This window comes from Saccopteryx leptura, chromosome 5, assembly GCF_036850995.1.
Source record: "Saccopteryx leptura isolate mSacLep1 chromosome 5, mSacLep1_pri_phased_curated, whole genome shotgun sequence".
Lineage (NCBI taxonomy): Eukaryota > Metazoa > Chordata > Mammalia > Chiroptera > Emballonuridae > Saccopteryx > Saccopteryx leptura.
Genome location: NC_089507.1, coordinates 82,225,399 through 82,249,952, shown reverse-complemented (window position 1 = coordinate 82,249,952; position 24,554 = coordinate 82,225,399). Strand labels below are relative to the sequence as shown.

At 35.2% G+C, this 24,554-nt stretch overlaps 1 protein-coding gene across 1 annotated transcript in view; it reads right to left on the bottom strand.

Moving 5' to 3' along the window:
* The window catches only part of MTTP (microsomal triglyceride transfer protein), a 48,914-nt gene that overhangs the window by 20,350 nt on the left and 4,010 nt on the right, over window positions 1–24,554 (bottom strand). The window contains exons 2-10 of the mRNA XM_066385317.1: window positions 22,322–22,509; window positions 20,886–21,029; window positions 13,674–13,781; window positions 12,385–12,501; window positions 11,948–12,087; window positions 10,101–10,251; window positions 7,838–7,995; window positions 4,294–4,462; window positions 3,810–3,917 (exon numbers count right to left, since the gene is read on the bottom strand). Coding sequence (XP_066241414.1) covers window positions 3,810–3,917; window positions 4,294–4,462; window positions 7,838–7,995; window positions 10,101–10,251; window positions 11,948–12,087; window positions 12,385–12,501; window positions 13,674–13,781; window positions 20,886–21,029; window positions 22,322–22,509 — 1,283 coding nt within the window. The remainder of the gene's footprint in view (window positions 1–3,809; window positions 3,918–4,293; window positions 4,463–7,837; window positions 7,996–10,100; window positions 10,252–11,947; window positions 12,088–12,384; window positions 12,502–13,673; window positions 13,782–20,885; window positions 21,030–22,321; window positions 22,510–24,554) is intronic.

Here is a 24,554-nt window from a genome sequence, read left to right as displayed (position 1 = left end):
CAGTGTTGACCTGGAACGCTGAGGTCGCTGGTTCAACCCCAGGCTTGCCTGGTCAAGGCACATATGGGAATTGATGCTTTCTGCTCCTCCCTCACTTCTCTCTCTGTCTCCTCTCTCTAAAAAAATGAATACACGAAATCTAAAAAGAAAAAAAAAGATCTACCAGAGTTAACCCAACCAACTTTGGAGCAGAGAATTCTGACTGTATACCTTTACTGGAATATACTCTAAGGACAAAAAGAAAAGGAATAAAGTCTTGAAATTAATTTAGTCAGTTTGTTTGTTTGTAATGATATTGGTGTAGCAATTCCAAAACTATTTTGAGTGTGTTTTAGAATTGAGTGAGTGAATGAGTAAGAGTGGTGTTCTTGAAATTCTTGAACCTGGGTTCTTACTGTGGGAGAACAAAGATATAATTCGGGAATGGGAGAAGGAGAAAGAATCCTATAGTATCTGGATTGGAATTAGAAGTAGCAGTATTAACTCACTATTTAATAAATATAAATAGAGTACATCTATTTTGCCCATGTATTTTAACATTCAAGTAGTAAGAAGTAAAATTATTTTAAAATAAAATGTCGGCCTTGTCCGGTTGGCTCAGCGGTAGAGCGTCAGCCCAGCATATGGAAGTCTTGGGTTCCATTCCCAGTCAGGGTACACAGGAGAAGCGCCCATCTGCTTCTCCACTCTTCCCCCTCTCCTTCCTCTCTGTCTCTCTCTTCCCCTCCTGCAGCCAAGGCTCTATTGGGGCAAAGTTGGCCTGGGGGCTAGGGACAGTTACATGGCCTCTGCCTCAGGCGCTAGAACAGCTCAGGCCGCAGATGGGCAGAGCATCACCTCCTGGTGGGCATACTGGGTGGGTCCCGGTTGGGAGTATGTGGGAGTCTGTCTGACTGCCTCCCTGCTTCTAACTTCAGAAAAAAATAAAAATAATAAAAAAAGAAATAAAATGTCAGCTGTCTATAACTCACTCTCAAGTGGTTCAAACAAAATAAAATGAGCTGATGCAAATATGGCAATATGTTAACAGCAGGCAAATCTTGAGGACAGGTCTATAAATGTTTGTGGAATTATACTATTCTTGTAACTTTTCTGTAGGTTTAAAATTTTCAAATAAAAATTTTGGGGAAAAGATACTAGACTGTAGGAAAATCAAAATGTAAAGCAAAAAAAACAAAACAAATAGAGACAAGAAATAGGGTCTTAGTATTCATTGTAAACTTATCTGGCTGCCATTCTGACTGGCATAGGGCAATGGCTTTTATATTTGTAAATGCTGAAAAGCTATAGCACATGATGGAATAGCAGGCACTTTGGCAGTGTTAAGTATTGTGTGCTCAGGAGATACTTTAAATTTGTACTTAGTATACATCATTTTTTTCTATCTATATCTTTGATTTGGGCAAATGGTAGAAGAATATTCTATGGCAGAACGTTAAAAAGAAAATATGAATATTTATTACAGTCCATTTGGTGGCCAAGTCTCATTATCTTTAAAAGATGCATTAAAAAAGAAGAAAAAAAAAGAAGATTGCTCAAAAACATTAATAAAACTGAATGGCAGTGATAGTGAATAGTTTGCAGCTACCTACCAGATAACTGTAAAGCTGTGGTGAGAACTAGGATGTCTCATTATCAGAACTAAATTTAACCCTTTGTTCAGTTCACTCCACATGCTATATGCCTCTTCTGGGAAATCCTATTTTTTCCCAGAGTTTCAGCCACTCTCTATTCCTGGTGCTAACTCCTCTGTGGGCTGCAAATGGGTATGGCCATCTGCCTATTTGACAACGCAACCTCATGGCCCAAAGGATTTCAAGCTTAATATACCCAACACAAATTAATAGTTCTACCTCCTTCTTACCCCCAAACCAGATTCTATAAACTTTAACTGGTTGACATCATTATACATCTAGTGTCCTAACATGGAAAATTAATAGTCACAGACTCTTACCTCTTTCTTATTCTCTCCTGCATCCCCTCAGTAACTAAATACTACTGACTACTTCCTAAATGGCTCTTGACTCTGTCTCTTCTCACCTTACTGCTCCCACATCAATCAGACCTTTACTAATTCTTGGCCAGGTTGTTGCAAATGTTTATAATCAGACCTCATCATCCTAATCTAGCCAACACCCACGCAATACACCATTTCGTGCCTTTCTAAATAAAACATCTGAGCTCATCATTTACCTGCCTAAAAACCACACTGTTCTTCTTTCTCTATGTAGAATAAAGACCAGTCTAGACTTCTTAGCCTGTCTTCAGTAAAGATCCAGCCTGCCTCTCTTCTCTCTTCCCCTTTTCTGCATCTCCACCTACCTGCCCCACAAACACATATTTTGTGCTTCAGCTCCACAGACATACTCACTGTTCCCAAGCATACCAGGCATATTTTGACTTTGGGTCTTTTCATACATTGTTGTATTTCTCTTAGAATGCCCTTTATTCTATATTACCATCTCTCTCTCTCTCATTTTTTTTTATACTCCCATCTCTGCACCTATACAGCTCTTCTGGACTAAGCTCAAATATTACCTTTTCAGTGAAAACTTCCCCAGCACCCCAGGTAGAAGAGTTTGTTACATCATCTGTATTCTCAAAGCACTCTTTATATTTCAATAACACTGAATTTATCTTTTTGTGTTCAATAAACAAATTAGTTGAGGATGATAGAATATTTTATGTATCTTTATATTAAAAAACTAGCATCATACCTGGCAGAGAGTAAATGCTTATCAAATACTGCTGAATGGATGTTTTTATATGTGAATTTTGTCTTTAGTAAAGATATTTGATATATATTGCTGAAATAAACCAGCTACTCAAATAATTGTGGAAATATAATGTCATAGTTCTTTGATATCATACAAATCATACAAATTTGATTTTTTCCCCTTTCAATTCCACTTTTTAGTGATCATTTTTATACTATGAATTGTCTCTTTGGAAACTGTTTAGTTTTTAAAATGTCCTCTTTCTATTGTTCTTAATAGCAAGTACTCAGTAAACAAAATTATATAGTGATGTCATCTAGAAATAGAAGAAAAGTGTTAACTGGAAGCTGGCTATCTAACAAATGTGGACAGAAAATAAACTATGTTTATATGTATTCAGCATCTTTAATTTATTTGCACTATAGAAAGATGGGCTATATTGACTGTTAATCCATTTGGATTTTCCATACTTTGTTATGCTTACAAAGTGAGTGTTTTATTTTAATGAGAAAGTTGTTAAAATTGATAGTCCTCTTAGGAAATTGGAGAAACTTTGAGAAAATGAAATTTAAATTAAAATGTAAAGCCTCAAGTAAATAGAAATAATAGTCCCCAGCATCAAAACTCAAAACTACAAACCACAATTACTGGAGATGAAGTTCTGTTCTAAGAGGTAGCCCTAGAGTCTAATATTTTTCTAATAACTAGAACTAAACCATACACACCATTAAACACTGAGTATAGACTGGCAGTTGATAAATAGATGTTGATGGGGGTTTAATGAACAACTCACTTTTTAGCAAGTATTTATTAAACATAATCTACGTAAGAGACACTACTTTTAGGTAATTGGTGTTGAAAAAAGGAAGATCTACATGGAGCTTACATTTCAGTGGGACACAGAAGTAAACAATAAACATAATAAATAACTGAATTATAAAATATGTTAGATGGGCAATAATTGCTATGCAAATAGAAAAAGTAGAGTAGGGTAAGGGGGATTATGCTTCCCAGTGGTGGGAAGTATAGTGAGTGTTAATTAGGACAATCTGGAGCTACATGTATAAAATATAAGATTGAATTCACACTTACTTTGAGTTTGCAGCCTTCGTTCTGACACAGCTTCCTGACCAGGGCCCCAATGATGATCATAACAGTCTCTCTGATGTCATTGCTCGCAAAAGAACCTCTGAACTTACTCTATTAGCCAAAAAGAGATAAAACAAATTAACAAACTGTTTAAACATTTCCAAGGGATATTTTTAGTTAAGAAACAAAGTAACCAGTGCCTGGCGAAACTGTGTGCCTAGATTGCAACCTCAGAATTTTGCTTTGGAGATACTTACAAATTTACTATCTAAATCTGAAATGAAGAGTTCATAGAATCTTCTCTTTCCTATGTCATATTATGATAAGTAAACACAATCTTTAAATTTCCATAAAGTATAATTTATTATTTAGAGGAATTGCAAAGAAGATATTATGTGAAATAATTTACTATAGAGTTAATAATTAACAGATAGGAAATAGTTTTAGTGGTGAGAGCCTTTATTTTCCCAGGGGCCATCTGACTTACCATGAGGGCTCTCAGGAGTTCTTCATCGGGATGGGAGGCAAAGCCACAAGCATAGAGAAACCTCTCCTGGAGGATAATGCTACTGTCACTTTTGAAATCCAAAAAGTCCAAAATAGCATCTAAGGAGTCTGGGGTCTGAGCAGAGGTGACAGCATCCACCAGCTGAGGTCTATTAAAAAAGGTATAGTTATAAATATCAATGCTTAGGGTGCTTAAGGAACTATTTAAAATCTCTACCATTTACAGACTCTCCATCAGTTTGAATTTCCTAAAAAAGTGAAAAAAAATTTATCTGAACAATGAATAACTGTCTTAAAAAGATCACCCCCATTTTATTTTAAACCTCTCTTTTATCTCTCCTCTCTCATTCAATGTATACTCAGAAAATGCAAACTAATTTTATTATATTAACTATTAATCTAAGGCAAATATAATGTGGAGATTTATACAAATTTTTATTTGTAAAATAAAAATTATATTAATAAAATTATAATCAAGTTCAAATTCTCTTCTATGAGCAATACATATAATTCCCCCAAATTGATTCTCTTTGTCTAATTAGCTTTGCAAAGGTACTCATTTTTCAAATACCTAATTTAACTAGGGCAGTATTATTTAATAGAAGGCTGGCAAATTCTTTTAACTTTAATTTATATCCAAGGAAGAAAGTTGTCCTCATTAAAAAAAACACACACTATGTTATAATTCAGTGCTCAGCCATATGACTATGTGTGAACAGAGAAAAAGTCCCACGGGAAAGTTTTAGTTACATTTCTAGACATCAAGAATCTTTGGGTGGTTGAGTCTGGGATGGTAAAATTTCAGAAACTTGTTGTCATACTAATAAATGTAGTATGTAAATATTTGACTCCACAGCCATATAAACACACCATACATGTGTTTTACTGCTTTATACTTTAAAAAGAAACAACGTACTTGCATTATATAATTTTGAACCTCAGTGAATGAACCAGAGACTGAAAGAAACATACTTATTAAGTGTGTATTATACAAGCACTGCACTAGAAATTTTAGGTATAAAAACTCTGTTTTTATTTCTTCATCTGTAACATAGGGCTAAAAATAGTAGTTACCATAAAATTATGGGGAGGATTAAATGACATAATCTATGTAAATCACCTAGAATAGTGTTTGGCACATTATAAATGCTATATAAATATATGGTCTTATTAATATGATCACCTCACTGAACATCTCTGTCAGCTTAATACTAATATTCCCCCTCGTATATAAGGAAACAGACTCAGGGATATCAAGACGTTTGTTTAAGGTCCCATAGCTGATAATATACTGCTCACAAAAATTAGGGAATATTTCAAAATAAATATGAAGCGTTGAAATATCCCCTAATTTTTGTGAGCAGTAAAGAGAAGAGCTAGGATTTGAACTCAAATTTTTTCTGACTTTGGAGTTCACGAGCTTTTAAATTACATCAGTGTTTCCCAATGTTTCCCATGCAACACTAGTCCTACAAAATGCTTTTAAAAAAAGGTATTTTCAAAGTTATGTAAATTTAGAAAATGTTTAAGGAAGCATACATAAAATTATCAGATTGAAGATGTTACAAATGTCTGCGGCAAAGAGAACTATTTTGACTTGGTTTCACCCAGTATTTTTCAAACTCAATTTGCTCATAGAATCCTTACCTCTTGGCAAATATGTTGATATTCTGCAAATTACAAGATACATATAGTAGACACTTTGGGAAATGGTACATTACACGATGCTGTCCTTCACTATCTTACAATAAATAAAAGGAGTTATTCTCCGTATTTTACAGATATTGAAAGTGAGGCTCAGAGGGGCTAAAAGTAAATGACTTGCTTCAAGGTGATAGTCTATTGGAAGTCATAGTTTAAAACCACGATTTCAGTTCATCCTTATACCCTCTACTGCCCTATATTTCATGGATGTTACATATGATATGGTATAATGTTGTGCAAACAATCTGATTTAGAAAATGCATTATGAAGTCATCTAAATTATTGCTACCTTAAGATTTTTAGGATATAAATAAGGTTAAGGATAAGTGTAATCGCTATTCTAAATTATAGCTAACTTTTGCACTTTTCTTATTAGTACTTTTGTCTTTGATATCAAGACAAATCACTCTGCTGATATATTTTAAGGTTCTATAACTAAAACAGAGTCTGAAAATTTATGATTTTGTGTATCTTTTAACTTCTGGTTAAAATATTTATTTTTTAAGAGAGCAGCCAACTTGTTGTTAGTTCTATGGAATTCTTATCAATTTTTTAATGTCCTCAGGGCAAGTAAATAACTTATACAATCAAGAATAAACATGCCTGACAAGTTGGTGGTGCAGTGGATAGAGCGTCAGACTGGGATGCGGAAGGACCCAGGTTCGAGACCCCCAGGTCACCAGCTTGAGTGCAGGCTCATCTGGCTTGAGCAAAAAAAAAGCTCACCAGCTTGGACCCAAGGTCACTGGCTCAAGTAAGGGGTCACTTGGTCTCTGAAGGCCGCGGTCAAGGCACATAAGAGAAAGCAATAAATGAACAACTAAAGAGTCCCAATGAAAAGCGGATGATTTATGCTTCTCATCTCTCTCCATTCCTGTCTGTCTGTCCCTATCTATCCCTCTCTCTGACTCTCTCTCTGTCCCTGTAAAAAAAAAAACACAAATAAAAAAACAACAACAAAGAATAAACAGACTTCTCAGCAAAAAGGCTAAATTCTCTTATTCTCTTCTTGGGTAATTGAGTCTTTAAACTCAGCAGCTACTCTGTGTGTGTGTTTGTGTAACTTGGACAATTTCTACTTTTCATTATGTTAATGGCTAGTTTTCAATATTTGGCAAATTAATTGAGATCATGAATTAGGATAATTGGTATCATATAGCTGAATTTGTATTTGCAGAAAAGTTCTGTTATACCTATCAAAAACACTTGTATTTACAGACCAAGTAAATTTGATAAGTCAACTCTTAATTGGATGTGTAAAATGAATTATCCTTTCATCAAATATTCAAATTATACAAGCATTTCTTTTCTCTAGATTCTTTTGTTTGTTCACCTCAGTTCTCACTACTTCATATGAAACATGGCTTTGATTGGAATGAGCACTGCATCTTTAATAAAAACACATTTTTCAGTTGAAAAAGTTATGCCTTTTTGTTTTTATAATCAATTCTGAAATCTTTTCGAGTGTAAATTAATAGCTCCCAGAAAAAAATTCAAAACAGTGAGGCAAATGGGTAACAGGGTGTTATGAGGAAGCCCTGCCCTTCCTTGTCTCCGTTTCAATCTAGACCTGATTCAAACTCTGAACACTCAAAAAAGAAATGTTCATTCTGAGTCATTGCTGAAATCTTGTTATTGCATATCTGGTTGAGTCACCATTAAATTACTGCATTGTGAAATAACTGTTTGAGGAAAATGCAGAACAACAAAATAATTGATTTGGAGGTGGGGCAGTTGGTTAAAAAGAAGTCTTTCTTGCTTAATAAAAATCAATAACCCAGAAATGCTTTCCCACGTCATATAGTGTTCAGGGAACTTACAGAACTTCCTTTTTTTCGGCCTTCAGGATTTGGAGAATCTCTTCTTTCTTTGCAGTCCTGAGGTGCTGAATGAAGACGAGGAAGTTCCTGATGGCCTCGGCTTTGGAGAGATTGTCAGGTTGCAGGTGTTTTCTGATGGACTGCCAGTGCTCCTCGAGCTGCAAAACATGGCTGCACGCTCATACCCCATTCGTAATACTGAACATCCACTTTTAAAAGACATTTTCTCCCCAGAAATAATTTTTTCCTTGTATTTGACAAGTAAAAGAAGTGTTTGTTAACTTACCTCAATATATCTGATTGCCCTCTGCCCACTCATATGACACTCAGAGGCAAATATAGAGGTCTGCTGACCTTGTGTATGATGCTTCAATAAGAGGACAGTATTTGTCTACTAGTATTTGGCTCAAAGGATCCTGGGCTTTCAGGCATATAGGTCATTTCATTGTTACAATGAGGAAATTATATGTGAGGCCAGGCTTTGAACACCATAATAAAATTATGCAGAATTTTCATTAACAATTAAATACTTTGGAAGGCAAAAAAATTAGACCAGCTGAAGAATTGAGTAGTTTCTTATGTACTGAGTCCTCACTGAAAATCAGTTTTGTAATCATATGAGCTCTTTATTCTCTCTTTATTTTGTTGTTTGGATCAAATATCATGTTTTACAATTGCTAAGGTCTGAACTCTTCACTACTTTTATTTATGGTAAATAGAATAGTATTTAGATAAAGATAAATCTCACATACACTATTGTTATGCTATCATGGTTTGAAAAAAACAAATAATTCTAATTAATGACATCATTTGGCTTTGAAATAAGCTAAAAAACTTATTTTTCATAGTTTATTACTTTCCCACTAGTTGTAAAGAATTTGTTAAATCCCATTAGTGACTTCCAACTCTAACTCTAAGATAAACAGCATGCTACCAGTTTCTGAATTATACATTCCTTCTAATAAACAGTAGACATAATTTGATGTTTCAGATTCCTTTCGGTTATCTAATCATAAGAGAATATTGCAAAGAAAAATTCTATTTGTACTTAGCTAAATATTTACTGGGTCATTTCTGAGGGCAGAGAGCACATCATTGTAAAGTCAGAATTTTTTTTTCTTTATAGGGTTGCATTGATAACATTATACTGAAGTTGGAAAAGTAAATTCCTCAAAGACATAAATTCTTCCTACAGTGATGAAGAAATAGTTATAAAAAATCTTAAATGATTCATAATATTTGATAACTATGGGGGAGAAACTAATAGTTCACAACATAAGAATATCTAATTAGTTTCATTAGTCACTTTCCTAAATAATTTTCATCTCATATGACATTAGAAAATCACACTGAAATATAAAATAATATATGGAAGAAAAACAAATAAGAGGGAAATAAGTTTGATGATTTTCTGTTTCATTTTGTTTTCTCTTAATTCAACTTTGGTATATTTGAGAAACTAGTAAGGAATTAGTGCCTTGTACTTCAAGTAAATTATCGTACTAGATCTTGAAGATTCTACTTTACTGAATAGTAATTATATCCAAGGACAAAGTATTGTCTGGTATCTATGAACAGAGCAGGAAGCCAAGGATTTACTTTCTTGACAACAGGTTAGGTATTAGAAAATGCTGGACCCTAAAGTCATTTCTGTGGCTGTCCATCACCACTAATTCATGTCATAAAGTTGGGCGAGGATGTTATAAGATGAGCTCTACCCTTTGCCTTAGATATGTGCCATCTCATTTCTGGCTGTAATTGTAGGGGAGGCTGGAGTGTGGTAAAGAAGTATTCCTTAATTTAGGCAGAGGGCTAAATATCCTTTTGTGTCCTCACAGCAATACTCACAACACTGAGCTAGCTCAGTAATCCATTTCATCTGTGGATATATTGCTACCAAGTGGAAGAATTTTCAGGAGTCAGACTCCTGTCCACACTCTTGATATGGTATTCTTTACCCTAACTTCATTAGGCCATTATAACCCTGGAATTCTAGGTGTTACTTTTAAGAATCTGTCCTTAAGTCCTAACATTTTTGATTTGAGATGAGTAAATGTAAGTACTTATTAATTATTATTGTATTATGTATCATCTCAGATGCATATTATTAGGTTACTGTCATTATAATTCAGTGGTGGCTGGTACTTCTTTATAACCTCTCTTCACAAAATTAGTTGAAAGTTCCACTAAAGATGAAAGAAAATAGAATTTTAAGCCATGATTATTCCCATATGTCACTGCACACACAATTATTCACACTTACAGAAGGGCATCCTTTACACTCACTCTGGAAGACCTGCCCCACGATGGGAAGGGCCTTGTACTTAGAGTCAACTGCTTTAATTACGGCTGCTACTTGCTTCCCAGACATCAGTCTCGGGCCGGCGTCAGTCGTCTTCAGCTCTAACTTCTGCCTGTATCACCAGGGAAGGTAAATACCACATTAGCAGCATTCTTTTGAGTGTACAAGCTACTGGTTGCCATTTTTATTTTTAATCAAACAGGATACTAATTCATACAAGTTGTATAAGGCCATGCCTTTCAAATTGCAATGTCTTCAGCATTCACAGAAACTCAAGATTATTATAATAAAATATTTCTGGAGCAACAATTTTATTTCAAGATTGAAAATCTAAGGCTAGAATTTCAAAATATAATGACAAGAGAACACAGGGAAGAAAATTCACACGGATGCTGAACAAGATATATAATATTACCTCTTTTGTATTTAGCCCAGCTTTCTCAAAATAATATCTTCAATACAACCATATGTCACTCATTAACAAAGACAACTAGAAAATCTTTATTTTCCAAAAACGGCATCAATATTTTTGTCTAATATGCTCTTTTAGAAATTTGTCTCTCTCTCTTATCAAGAAGTAGAGTGTACATTCCTCTCCTCGAGCCTAGGCAGGGTCTGTGAGTGTTCCAACTAATAGACGATGGTGGCACTACGCGACTACTAAGGCTAAGTCACGAAGGAATTCAGCTTTCATCTGGCATGTAGCAACACATGCATCTTTGTAGACTTACTTGCCATGTGAGAAGTCAGGCTACCTGAAACTGGCATGTTGAGAAGCCACATGACGGTAAAGAGAGATGCATGAGGAGCCTCAGTAATTTGTGTCTTTATAACCCAGATAACAGAGAGGTGAGGGAGCTGCTTTGAACCAGCTCTGGTCAGTGACTCTCTGCAACTGCCTAACAGACATCGAACAAGGCATGCCTAGTGGGCCAAGACAAGAGCCAGACATATGATAGAGAATAATAACATGAATGTTGCTTTTTATACCACTAAATTTGGAGTCGTTTGTTATAGATCAGTGGAAACCTGATAGACCTGAGAAGTAATTTAAAATATTAATTTACATGAAAATATATGAAAACAATATTAGAATATAAAATGCTACTCCAGATGAGACTTCAATAAAATTTCAAGAATTTGAGGCACTTCTCCTAATATTTTGCATCCATTCATCTCTAACATGACAGCTACTTTAGAAGAAACATTTGCAAAACAACAGCATAAGATAAATACATTTAATGCTAAAATACGTAATGTTCTTCTAAATTAAAATCTGAAAATGACATATACTCTTAGATTTGAAATTCTAGTTCTTAAAAATGTGAGATCTATTCTAACCAGAGAACTTTTCTAAAATTAAAATAACAAACTCAAATATGTAAGTAATCACATAAAAAAATTTTGTCACATCACATTATTTTGAAATTTTTTATGTGCTTCTTAACAACAGTAACAAAAAAAAAATCTCAAGGAGAGAAATGCAAATACCATCACCTTTTTAATCCTAGCATTAAGAACATTTGACAGAGAAATTAGAAAATAAACTAGAATAAGTCAGATTGCCTTTTTAAAATTTAAATTCTATTAAATAAACAATTTATTTTTTAAATGAAAATCTATTTTAAAATATTAATACATACAATAATTATTGTAGATAATGTAAAAAATAAAAGATGTGCAAGATATAATTACTGTTTTCACAGAGCTCACAGTGTAAATTAAGAAGCACTCTATATATTTAAAAACCAAGTATAATATTATATAGAAGAGGAATAAAGAAATTTAAAATTTCAGCATTGTCTTACTTTGATATTATTTTGCCTGCAATGGAGTGTAGAAAATTCAGCCCAAAAGCATGAACCTCTTCTGCAAGCACAGCTATAACAAAGCTGTCTTCTATCTTATAGGTAGTGACAGATGTGGCTTTTGAAGAGACACCCAAGACCTAAATAGGTAAATATTTGTAGTTGTAACATGTAATCAGCTTTTCATCTTTGAATTAAGTCAAATACCAAAATATCTTTTAATCTTCAAAGGAGCTTACCCTTCATATCCTCCCCCATCACTCAAACCTATAACATTAAAATAAATTATATATTTCATAATTTGTGAAATCATACCCTAAGCTAAAAATTATAAGTGTTCCCAAATGATACCATTACCATATTCTTCTATTATTTTAAACTCAACTTTAAAAAATGTAATGATTCAAATGCTTCAAACAAAGTGATATCAATCATACCTGATGTGGGGTTGTAAATCCAGGTCTTTCTATTTTGCATGAATCCAAAGCCTTAATTTTGATTACTTTGTCTTGTTGAGCCTGGTAGGTCACTTTACAATCCCCAGAGATATCTACCTAAAAATAAAAGTAAAATTATAGTGTTTAGGATTCTCACATGGACCATTTGAATTCCAGTGGTAACTGGTTTAAAAACGGGTGTCCTGAGGTGGATGTCTTTTTGTCCAGGCTGTCAAAATAGGAAAACAGAAAGAACTCAATGTTTCCTATAGCATGCATATTCTTTTCCATCCTCTTTGGTTGAGTCTTACTAGAAGTGCCTTCTTAATTTCCATGGAATAATAATAGATTCCCTACTTCTCTCTAATGTCTAATAAGAATTGGATAAGTGGCCTGGTCAAAATCAAAACTTCTGCTAAATGCATTATTAGGAGTTGACTTTTAATGCTTTATGTACGCTGTGTGTTTTTGAGTGTGTGTGTGTGCCCTTTGATTAGCTGAATATAATTGAAAATCTTTAAAATTCTGTTGGCTTAATTCAACTCATTATAAGTCACATCTACAAATTGAATGCAGGCAAAAGTATCCCAATACAGACTGTTTAGCTTCTCTCCACCTCTCAGCGGGCCTCTGCCAACACCACACCCAGCCTCCATTCTAGCAAACTGACATGCCCTCAGCCCAGCTTAGCCATCAGGTTTTCTCACTCACTCATAGGTGGTTTGAATTCAGACTAGCAAACTTGGACTCAGCTCTGCCTTTGACTCCAGACCACTTAATTTCTTTAGTTTCACCTCAGTCACTTTGTCTGTAAAACGAAGGGAATTGATATAGATCAGTGGGTCCCCAAACTGACAATGCATTTAAATTATCTGAGAAAATTGTTAAAATAGGATGCTTGGGTCCTCCCTAATCTATTGAATCAGAATCTCTGTAGTGAATCCTGAGAATCTGTATTTTTAATAAGCTCCTCATGGGATAGTGATACAAAGTGATACCACTGGAATGCTCCCCAAGGTTTTCTGGTTCTGTTTTCTGGTCATTCTGCAAGTCTTTTCAGGGTAACTGAGTGGAATTCCCTTTACCCTGCATTTGAGTACACATTGATGTAAATGATAATTTGTTTCATATGTAAATAAGATTTGACCACCTACCTCACTTTTTCTGAGTATTACCATAATAGTAACTTTTTTTTTCACTGAGTTTCTACAAATAGAAATCCATATGAACAATTTAGGTAACTCTATTGACAAATAAGATTGCAGATTTTTAATAATATTAGTAAGTACCTCATTGATAGTTCCAGAACTTAACTGCATCTGAAATAGGCTAGCCAGGCCTCTCTTGAGATTTTCTATGGCCACTGGGTCATTTTCATATGAGTAGTAGTTTTTAACCTAGGGGGGAAAAGACAAATATTAATGAAGCATAAACGCATTATTTATCAAATGTGGTCAAATAAGTGGCAGAAAGGTTCAGATATTTATGCTTCCCAATTCTGAAAGAAAGAGATCTGTTGCTGGGGTTTCTTTGGTCCTGAAAAGAAGCTATGTAAATTTCTAAGAGGCCAGACCATCAGAATATGAAATTGCAGAAGACTGAAAATTAAGGCTCTGAACATGATGGGCAGCAAAGGCAAGGACAGAGAGTGTGATATAGGCTGGGATTCTGTGAAAACAGGACTGCCCACAGAGAAATCAGGAACAATCTCTTTGAACATGTCAACACGTTCTCCATCTGTAACTGCTTGAAACAAAAACTGACCAAGGTTTAAAAATAACAGCAAAGAAGTAGAACGGCAAGCAGCACTTTTCAGACTACTGAGATAGCACAGCCACCAGGGTTAAGATAAAGGCCCAGACATAGCCTTAATGCCCATTAACAAAATGCCACAGAGGTGACTCTGGCCCTCCACAGCATGCAGGTTGGCCTGTGGTATGAGCAGCAACAGAATGGTTGGAAGATTTCAGGCTGAGATTGCTATTATTGGAAGGCCTGCTCAGGCATTGCTTTGGGTTTCCCTTTAAAAAGCAGGAAAAAGAGGTTGGAATGAGAGGAGTGACTGTGATTTGGCTGCAATAGTGAATGCCTTATCTTAGCCTTGTTTCATCCCGATATTGCAGGCACAGGGGTGATAACAATATCTCATATCATTTTGATAATTTAGCTCAGGTTTAAGAAACAAGAATAAAAATAAGAAGAGAATTTTCTGGAAACCAGTCTATCACTTTTCACCCTGTATTAACTCTAAATACTTTACCTAGTTTAAAACTGAAGGATGAATATAGCTTCTCTATAAAAATTCCCAAGGTCTATGGTAATTATAGCTGAGAACTTCCACCAGAAATATCCTGAATGTCTTCCTATTATTTTAAAGCCAATCATGACTTCTCAAGTAAAACAGAAAGTTCATTAATTATACAATGAATTCGATTAATACCAATTTGAACAATTCAACCTACGTGAAAACTCATAACTTAGAAGAAGAGTATATTTTGCTTAAATTACCCAAAAAAGTGCCTCAAATATTTATTTTTATTGTCTACATATACTTGCCTAGTGTCTGACTTACTAAGTAGTTTATCTAACTCTTAATCAATTTTAATTATTACACTGGACAAACTTATAAATGTTGAAATTGTGGTTGTCCAAGTTAAAAAGGAAGTGGAATAGGGACCTCCGTGTCTGAAAATCTACGGTATCATGTTCTCAACAAATCACTGACAATTTCTCAGATCCAAGGCTGAGTTCCTGATGTTCTATATTGTAAACTGGGTCTTTTTTCTTTTGGGGAATTACAATGTAATTTTCCCCCCAAATACTTTGGAGTATGTTATCTCCAGATATCATGATTATTATCGGTTCATAACTGAGCCACTTGAGCCCAGACGCAGTCAGAAGGGCTCGCTGGGTGGCACTGTTCACATGCCTATGGTCTGTGCCATTTTAGGCCTCGTTCTTCAATACTTTAGAAAGCAGAAGTAGCCATTAAGTGGAAAAAATACTTTTACTTATCATCAGTAACCTCACTTTCCTCCTCGGCTACAAAATGTGCCTGAATTATTTATAAAGTTTGACCTACAATTTCAGGAAACTCAGTTTTCAGATTTAATTTCCGGACTATGCATTAAGTTAAGTGCTCTTCTGTTACTGGCCCACGTTTATGGATCAAGATTTGATCTTGACTACTAGGTCCCTAATAGAATGGTGTTGGAGACTTTTTAATTTTCCTGGAAGGCTAAATGATATAAACTGTGAGACATAAAGAGAATTTATTTCATTCTTTCTATTAGTTTTTATTATTTTCCTAGAACCAGAACAGTGGTCAAGTCTCTCTGTTTGCTTGTAGAACTGCTACATTTTGGCCCCAAATTCTGTACTTTTAGTGCAGTTCACTGTGGTCCAAACAGACAGCACTGGTATTCATATTCCCTAAATGTCAAACGTAAGACTTAAGCAGGTTTTTGATAATTAAAAAATAGTAATGGAGTCAGAACTTTGCAATTTGAGCCACGTAGCTATCACAGCAGTAATCTTAAATTTATTATTTCACAAGAGGAACTCAGTAAGTTTTATTACATTCAGGTCATAAAACTTATTTCTTCATTCAGTTCTGAACTGAGCTTTTAACATTTGAGAGCACAGGGCTCTTATCTAAATTCAGTCCCTGAGCTTCTGAGAGTGGCAGTGGCACAACCTAGTGACAAACTAAGCCTTTAACCCTTAACCTGAGAAAACCGAACATAGAAAGAGGGAGTTGCATTAAGGGGAAGGAGAGGTGTCTCTTCCTGCCAAGTTTCAAGGGTCAGTTTTCCTTTGGACTCAGTAGGGATTATTCATATTCTTTCCTTAGGGAGAAAATGCTTCCGTACATTCTCTTAATTTACATATTCTTTAAGAATAAGAGAAAGCAAAATTTCATTAAGTAGCTATTTAGCCAAAAAAAATTTTTTTAATTAATTTTTATTTTATTTTATCTATTCATTTTAGAAAGGAGAGAGAGAGAGAGAGAGAGGAGACAGAGAGAGAGAAGGGGGAGGAGCAGGAAGCATCAACTCCCATATGTGCCTTGACCAGGCAAGCCCAGGGTTTCGAACCGGCAACCTCAGCATTTTCAGGTCGACGCTTTATCCACTGCGCCACCACAGGTCAGGCCAAAAAATTTTTTTCAAAAGTATACCAAACAGAGATGAGTCATTTTACTTATTTATTTATTTTACTTAGCTAGAGTTATGTCTCTAAACAAATCTTTGATATGTGTCTAAGATGAAGCTTAATAGGAAAGAACAAGTGAAGAAATACATGAATTAGATTATCAAGGTGTCACCTTTCTCTTGCAGGCTCAGTGTGTGTACAGAGGCCACGCTGCCAGATTCAGAGAGCAAATCAATGTCTAGAAACAACACAAAATAAGGGGCCAACTCAACAGCTATGTGATTAATTTAATAAATACTGACAGCCAACACCAGAAATGAAAATTCAGTAATTATTCAGTTCACTGGATTAGCATTTCAGGCCAAGAAAGAATCCATGCTGTAACTTGAGGCATCTTCTGCTTGTCAGTGTTAATCAACTTAACCAGAAAACTATCATGTTTCCAACTTCACTTATGATTTGTAGACAAAACTAGAGTCATGCTTAAACACTTAGGTAGGAGAGATGACTGGGCATGAAGAAAAGATGTGCATTAACTATGTATCCAAGTATTTTAATTGGCTCTCTTTTACAATATATATATGAAAGCTTAAAACAGGGGGCTCAGGAAAGACAAAAAATGCATGCTAATGCGCATCCTTGAAATCAAAGATATTTCAGGAAGTAAAATTTAATTTGAGGCTGGGGTAGAAAATACTCTTAAAGAAAACTCTCAATCAATAGTTCAGTCTTCCCCTTTTACCATTTCTCTCATAGTAAGTTGAAGTGAGAGTTTAAATAATGATCTTTCTGACAGTGATGTGGCTGAAAATTTCACATAGTTTCTTAGTCTCCAGGGTCATTTTTTTTTTCTGTAAGTACTTTATCATATCATTGAAAGATAGCACAATGCACTTTAACCTGTGGCTACAGTAAATCATCACAAGTCATAGCTACTATAGAATTGACACATTGGAGTCATTGAAATAATGATGTGGCAGCTCCAGTCCAGCCTTTGAACAGTGAGGACACCGAGTCCTTTTGTATGTGTAACAAAAGACTTTGTACTCAACTGCTATCCAAGGGACTATAAAATGATTGGTTGTCATTAAGACTATAAACGCAATTAATATTTTATGGGCTCAAGTGCTGTGCCACACTGGAAGGCCAGAGAAGGAAATGACAATATTCCATGTTGTTAACAAAGTTGTGGTATGTGAAAATCAAGTGAGTTGATAGATATGGTAAAGAATGAAATAAGAATGCTACAAGTCAACAAAAGGGGCAATGTTTTCCCAAATGCTTTCCAGCTAGAGATAGTATAACATAGTGATTTCCAGTATAGATTCTAAAATAGACCCTCTGTTTTAAATATCATTTTCACCCCTTGCTAGTTATGTGACCGCAGGCAAATTTCTTCTCTTAACTTTGGTTTCCTCATCTGTTACAAGAACACAAAAAAAACAGTACCTGTTTCCTAGCACCTGTATTGCAATTCATGCACTGCCTCAGACAGTGAAGGCTTTGAGTGCTCAGTACTTTTAGCTATTATTTAGCAAACAAGAAACAAAGCTGTTTTTAAAGTTCAACTCCTTTTAGCCCCATATAACCTTACTTGTTCATTCCTTCAGTTTACAAGCATGTATTGCATTCCCACTAAGAGCAAAGTACTGAATACATAGTGACAGACATAATTGCTGCCCACAAGAAGCCTACTTTGAATGTGGATGGAAGACAAGGAAACAAAGGATTACAATACGTTGTGATAAATGCCTTTATATAGGAATAAGCCCAGGGGAGGAAGGGGTTTGAGAGGTTGTGGGGAAAGGGTTACGGGTACACCAAGTCAGTCAGTGCAAGGCACGGGTCTGAGTGCTTTGGGGAAGAAGGGAGTGCAGGGGCATGAAGGTAAGGGAAGGACTGGAATATAAAGAACAGAAATTTTCTCTACTGAAACCCATAATCTAACAAGAAACACAAATGCCCAAAAGTGATAAAGGCCATGAGTGAGCTACAAAGAGCTAAGGGCATTGTGTTCTAAGAGGACTCGTTATTTCCAGCTGGCTAGAAGCAGGTGAACTTCATAAAAGAATGAGACTCATGGACATAGATAAAAGTGAAGTGGTTATCAGAGGGGAAAAGGTGGAGGAGAAGGGAGTAAAAGGGACACCTATACAGTGATGGAAAATGATTTGGCTTTGGGTGATGGGCACACAACACAATCAACAGTTCAAAGTCTATAGAAATGTTCACCTGAAACCTATATATACTTATTGATTAATGTCACCCCATTAAATTTAATTTTCTAAATAAAAAAATTTTAAATGGTCCCTGAGCAAAACCTGAATCCTGATAAGTGTTTTAACAAGTGGAGAAGGAAGAGAAGTATTCTTGAGATGCTGATTCATATTTGGTTGTAGGAAATGAATAATCTTTCTTGGAGTCCCTTTCTAGTACTTTATATAAAAACATGCATCATGATTAGAAATATACTGCATGTCTAAAATTTATATTTGAAAGTATTGGTTTTCATCTTTATTTTGAATCTAGAGAAATTTTAGAGATGTGTAGTTTTAACTAGAAAAGTCCTTTTCTATTTTTCTATTTCAGTTCCTAAAATTGAGCTTTCATCTTTATTAATGCATTTTAAGCATATCAATATACTATCTATACTTTTTATAAACCCACATATGTCATAATTTATTGATCACAATTGCTCCCAAGCCCCAAACCCCCATGTTTATTGCAACATTGTTTACAATAGCCAAGATCTGGAAATATCCCAAGTGTCCATCAGTGAACAAGTGCATTAAAAAGCTGTGGTACGTATACACAATGGAATACTACATGGCCATGAAAAAGAAGGAAATCTTACCCTTTGTGATAGCATGGATGGACCTAGAGATCATTATGCTAAGTGAAATAAGCCAGGCAGAGAAAGACAAATATAATATGATCTCACTTATATGTGGAATCTAATGAACAAAGTAAACTGAGGAATAGAATAGAGGCAGAGGCAGGGTCACAGGGAGCACAGGGACAGCTGTCAGAGGGAAAGGGATGAGGAAAGGGGATCAGAGAAGGTGAAGGGATTAGTGAAACAATATATACATAATGTATATATATTATATATACATACTATATATACATAATATGCATATTCTATATATACATACTATATATATACATGCTATATATACATATGATATATACATACTATATATATACTATACATATATAATGTAATGGGGGATATGGGGGTGAAGGTGTTATATTGAGTGGGACACTTGAATCCATGTTAACAGAATAAATTAAAATTAATAAAAAAAGAAAATACTTTTAATACATTAGAATCTGACCACAAGTAATGCACACTTATAGAATTTTCTGAGCAAATTTTCAAATAGGTATTATAGTGCTCATTCACTATTTTATGTATAAAATTCTTTTCAAGGTTATATTTTTAAAATAATCTTTAAATGCTTTCTTAAAAAGTCAACTTTACCTTAGAATGCCATATTCTTTCAAAAGCTTCAAATTTGTACTTTAGTCAGATACTGATATTCTTTTAAGTTAATATCACTTACCTAAGTTACATAATTTCTTCTCATAATTTGTCTACTTTCCTGAATTGATTAAATCATCTGTGATGAACTTTTGTGTTACAGTATCTTCCTAATCCTTCTTACTTTAATAAAGAATGCATCCTTTGCCCTAGCTGGTTGGCTCAGCAGTAGAGCATCAGCCTGGCGTGTGGAAGTCCCGGGTTCCATTCCCAGTCAGGGCACACAGGAGAGGCGCCCATCTGTTTCTCCACCCTTTCCTCTATCCTTTCTCTCTGTCTCTCTCTTCCCCTCCCACAGCCAAGGCTCCACTGGAGCAAGGCTGGCCCAGGCACTGAGGACCGCTCCATGGCCTCTGCCTCAGGTGCTAGAATAGCTCCAGCTGCAATGGAGCAACACCCTAGATGGGCAGAGCATCACCCCCTGGTGGGCATGCCAGGTGGATCCCAGTTGGGCACATGCGGGAGTCTGACTGCCTCCCTGCTTCTAACTTTGGGAAAATACAAAAAAAAAAGAATGCACCTTTTAATAGTCTCATCAATAAACAAATACTTGATTCTACTATTAAAATTTTCATAAAATAGGGAACACAAATGACTAGAAAATATAAATGAGTTCAATGCCTTGATTTACTCCTGAAACATTTAATTTGCAATGTGTTTATTTGTTTTCGAAAAAAATTCATTCACTATAAAAGTAGTGACACCATGATCACCTAAGAATAATATCTACTGAAGGGAAGGAAAATATGAACTTGGAGAAAAAAAGATGAGCAAGCTGCCCCTCTCCCAACATCACCGTTACCTTTCCATGAACTAGATGAAGGAGCACAGGTCTTTGTAATGCTTCCAAATTTTCTTTTCTTATGATTTTGGATGGATTTTTTCCTTTGAAAATGCTCTTGTCTCCCCTCTTCTGATTCACATTTTCAACATTTACATCTTTTATCTGGAATCATGGAAAGAAACCTATGAGAACACTGTCTATATTTGTTTTCATCAGATTCTCTTAGAAAATAAAGTGGTAAAACAGTATACAGGGTTGGCCATGATTTCTTCTGTTGTTTTTTTAATTCATTATTCAGAGGACCTAGCCATTAAATTTAAAAGTATGGAGAATGTATTCAGTAATTTGGTTTTTGAATTAGGTAAAAATACTGATATTTAAAGAAACCTGGGACTTCAGGCTTATAATTATGACTAGTTGATGGCTCTTTTATGTCACTGTCACTTGTTTATTTTGAGCTATTGCTAACTGCTCAATTTCTTCACTTTCTGTACCATTTGTTTGGAAGGAGTTCTACCCCTTTGTACATCATCTGTATACACAAAATTAAAGATGAAAAGTATAATGTATGTAAAAGAGATACATAATATTTTCTGCAGAATTCTGTTGTATTGAGAAATGGCTCAGGGAGGTGGATGATGAAGTTTTGATCCAACTTGGAAGGCACAACAGCTATTTAGAGACATCCAAAGAAGCAAATATCACTTGATAAATACATTACAATGACACATCATTATAAAGCATAACAACAACTACTTATCAGTTACAATGAAGCAAGTTTTGTTTTCTGTACCTGTTTCACATTCATATAAGAAAGAGTAACTGACTTTACTACAGAGACCTATTGCTTTTAGATCCCTGAAAAGCAAACATGAAATCACCACATTTAATACTTGGAGAAACCCTAGAGACCAAGTAACTTGATCTCCTTCCTCACCCATAAATCTAAAGCATTATAACTGAGCAAACACTGCCTTGCAGAGCAGTACTGTTTTTTTTCTTAGAAATAATACAGAATAAGTTTACTCCTTCACTGGTGATTCCACCTGCCATATCAATGAACTCAGGAAAATTGGGAGGTCCAATTTATCTCCTCTCAGATACAGCAGTCTCAATATTTTTACACATGACATGGAGTCTAGCTAGATCCCTGACTTCCAGAACATTTCAAATGGATTCTAGCTTAATGTGTCTATTATCATGACATATTGAACTAGACATCGAACTCCAGTTATTCACCAGTATTTTTTTTTCTTACTTCAACAATTCGGAAAGATTCAGATCATTTTTGATTAGGAAAAACTTCAAAACTGTAGATAGACGTGTTATAGTGATAGAAAACAAAATAAATGGATATACAACCAAGAACACAAAACAAGTGCTACCAAATGGTATACTGCTCAAGGACTACGCTGATTTCTAATGTTTGTATCTCTCTGACAGAAAATGCCCACCGTGATTTGGATCAGTTGGTCATCATCACCATCAGGATTTCTCCACAGTAAGACGACATCCACATTGGATGAAATTCGGTAACCCACACTGTCTTGGACTTTTCCTTTTGCCTGGTTAATAAAAACTTCAGTGGAGTATGTGAGTTTATATAGTCGGTCATTATTTAAAGAGAGACCAGTTGTGTGACCTGCATAAAGAGAGCAACACAAGTCAAGTCTTAGTTGTAAGGCACCCATCAGGCCAGACTGTGCTATCTTGACATTAGTGCAGTTTCATTTAGCATTAATGAGGGGTGCCCAGTGGGAGCTTAGTGAATATTTGCTAAATGAAAGATTGTTCTGCTTCTCCATTTGTGAAAATTATTGGCTTGAACAACAACAAAAAGAACAAATAAACTTTCATTTCATAAACCTTAGTTTATATCTCTAATAAATAATCAGATTATCTAAATATTGCTCTAGTTGAACAAAAGAATATTGTTAAAGAAACATCACCACATTGCTTTAAATTATATACATGTAATTTATCCCTCCCATCTCAGCTTTACTAACCTATAATAAATATGATTTCAAGTAGAGGTTCAGCCCTGGGAATGCTTTATAAAATTAATAAAAATAATTTGTGATTAAATGCAATGGATCCTTACCAAAGTAATTTTAAGGGTCAGAAGACAGTTCCTTAAATTGGATATTTTGAATATTTAAAGAATATCCCTCCAATGCAATTTACTCTGTTAATTTAATTAGTAAACTTTTAGTATAAAAGTACACTTAAGGTTATACATATGCAAGTTTAAAGTAGCTGTTTTTGAATAAAATAATGTTTCACTTCATAAAATCTTCTCACAGGCTTTGACAGGGACAATTTAATGTCAAATAGTATATATATAAGTTAATACTGTGAGCCCCCAAAAATTGATGTATGGAGATCACACACTCATAAATTCAGTTTATTTTGAGCCTCCACAAATGTAAAGAGTAGGATCAAGTCTTTCCTAGAGAGAACTTAAAGTTTATAGTAGTTTTACAAACGTGTGTGTGTGTGTGTGTGTGTGTGTGTGTGTGTGTGTGTGTTTTCTATCTATAGCTCTTAGGAGGTAGTCAGAAAGATTTCCGTATATATTTTTCCTCCATGCTAATGAGGTTGCATAGCCTAGTTAACTATAACAGGCAGCTATAACTTTTCCCTGCTCAGGAAATATGCATATGATGGAAGAAACAGGAAAGGAGGTTGAGATAACTAGGCTGGAAGTGAGGCAGCTGAGAGAAAAAGTAAAATTACTTTGCAAAGTCAAAAACTTGAGAAAATCTCTGAAGAGTCTTTATCATCTACTGACACTATCACCTACTACAGTGCCCACTGTGCAGAGGGGAAAATGGTCAAAATACACTGTCTCCAATAAACTAAGTGCATTATATACATTTATATATTTTATCCTCAAAAACCTAATGGGGTAGCTATTATTAATCTCATTTCATAGATAAGAAAACCCAGGGGCACAGAGAGTACACATTTTATACAAGATTACGCAGATAGTGATGGCGTCAGGCTGTGAACCTAGGCCATCTGGCTTTAGAAAGCGTGTTCTTACTTATACTATGCACATCTAAACTTTCAGGTTGAACTCTTTTCTATTTCTAGGGAATGAGCTAGGAATTTAGTCATTCATTCATTCAACAAGGATGTTCGAGCACCCACTGGGTGGTGGGCACCTTTCTAGCCTCTGGGGCTATGCCCATTAACAAGAAAACAAAATGTTAACCTTCATGAAATTTATGAGGAGGACAGAGGCAATAAGCTTATATGTTTATAAATAATATAAGTATATAAAGAAAAATGAAACAGAAAAGGGAATGGAGATGCTGCGAGAAAGACTTTTGTGAGAAGGTATTATTCAAGGCAAAGGCTTTAGGCTAGCTAATTGGTTATCTGTGGGAAGGGCATCCCTACACTCCTACCTCCCCATCCTCCCCACAGAAGGAATAGCAAGTTCAAAGGCCCTGAGGAGAGTTGATGCGGGTGTAATGAGGAATAGCAGGGAGGCCAAGAGGCGGGAATTGAGTAACTGAAAGACATCAGGAGGAGGTGAGGTCAATAGGTATCCAAAGGCAGCAAGGAGACCCAGAGAGCCTTTGCATGGGTTTAGAATTTGATTCTGAATAGATGCATGGTAAAGTTATATGATCTGAGAAACCATCAAAGACAAGGGGTAAGGAAACAAGAACTAGGAAT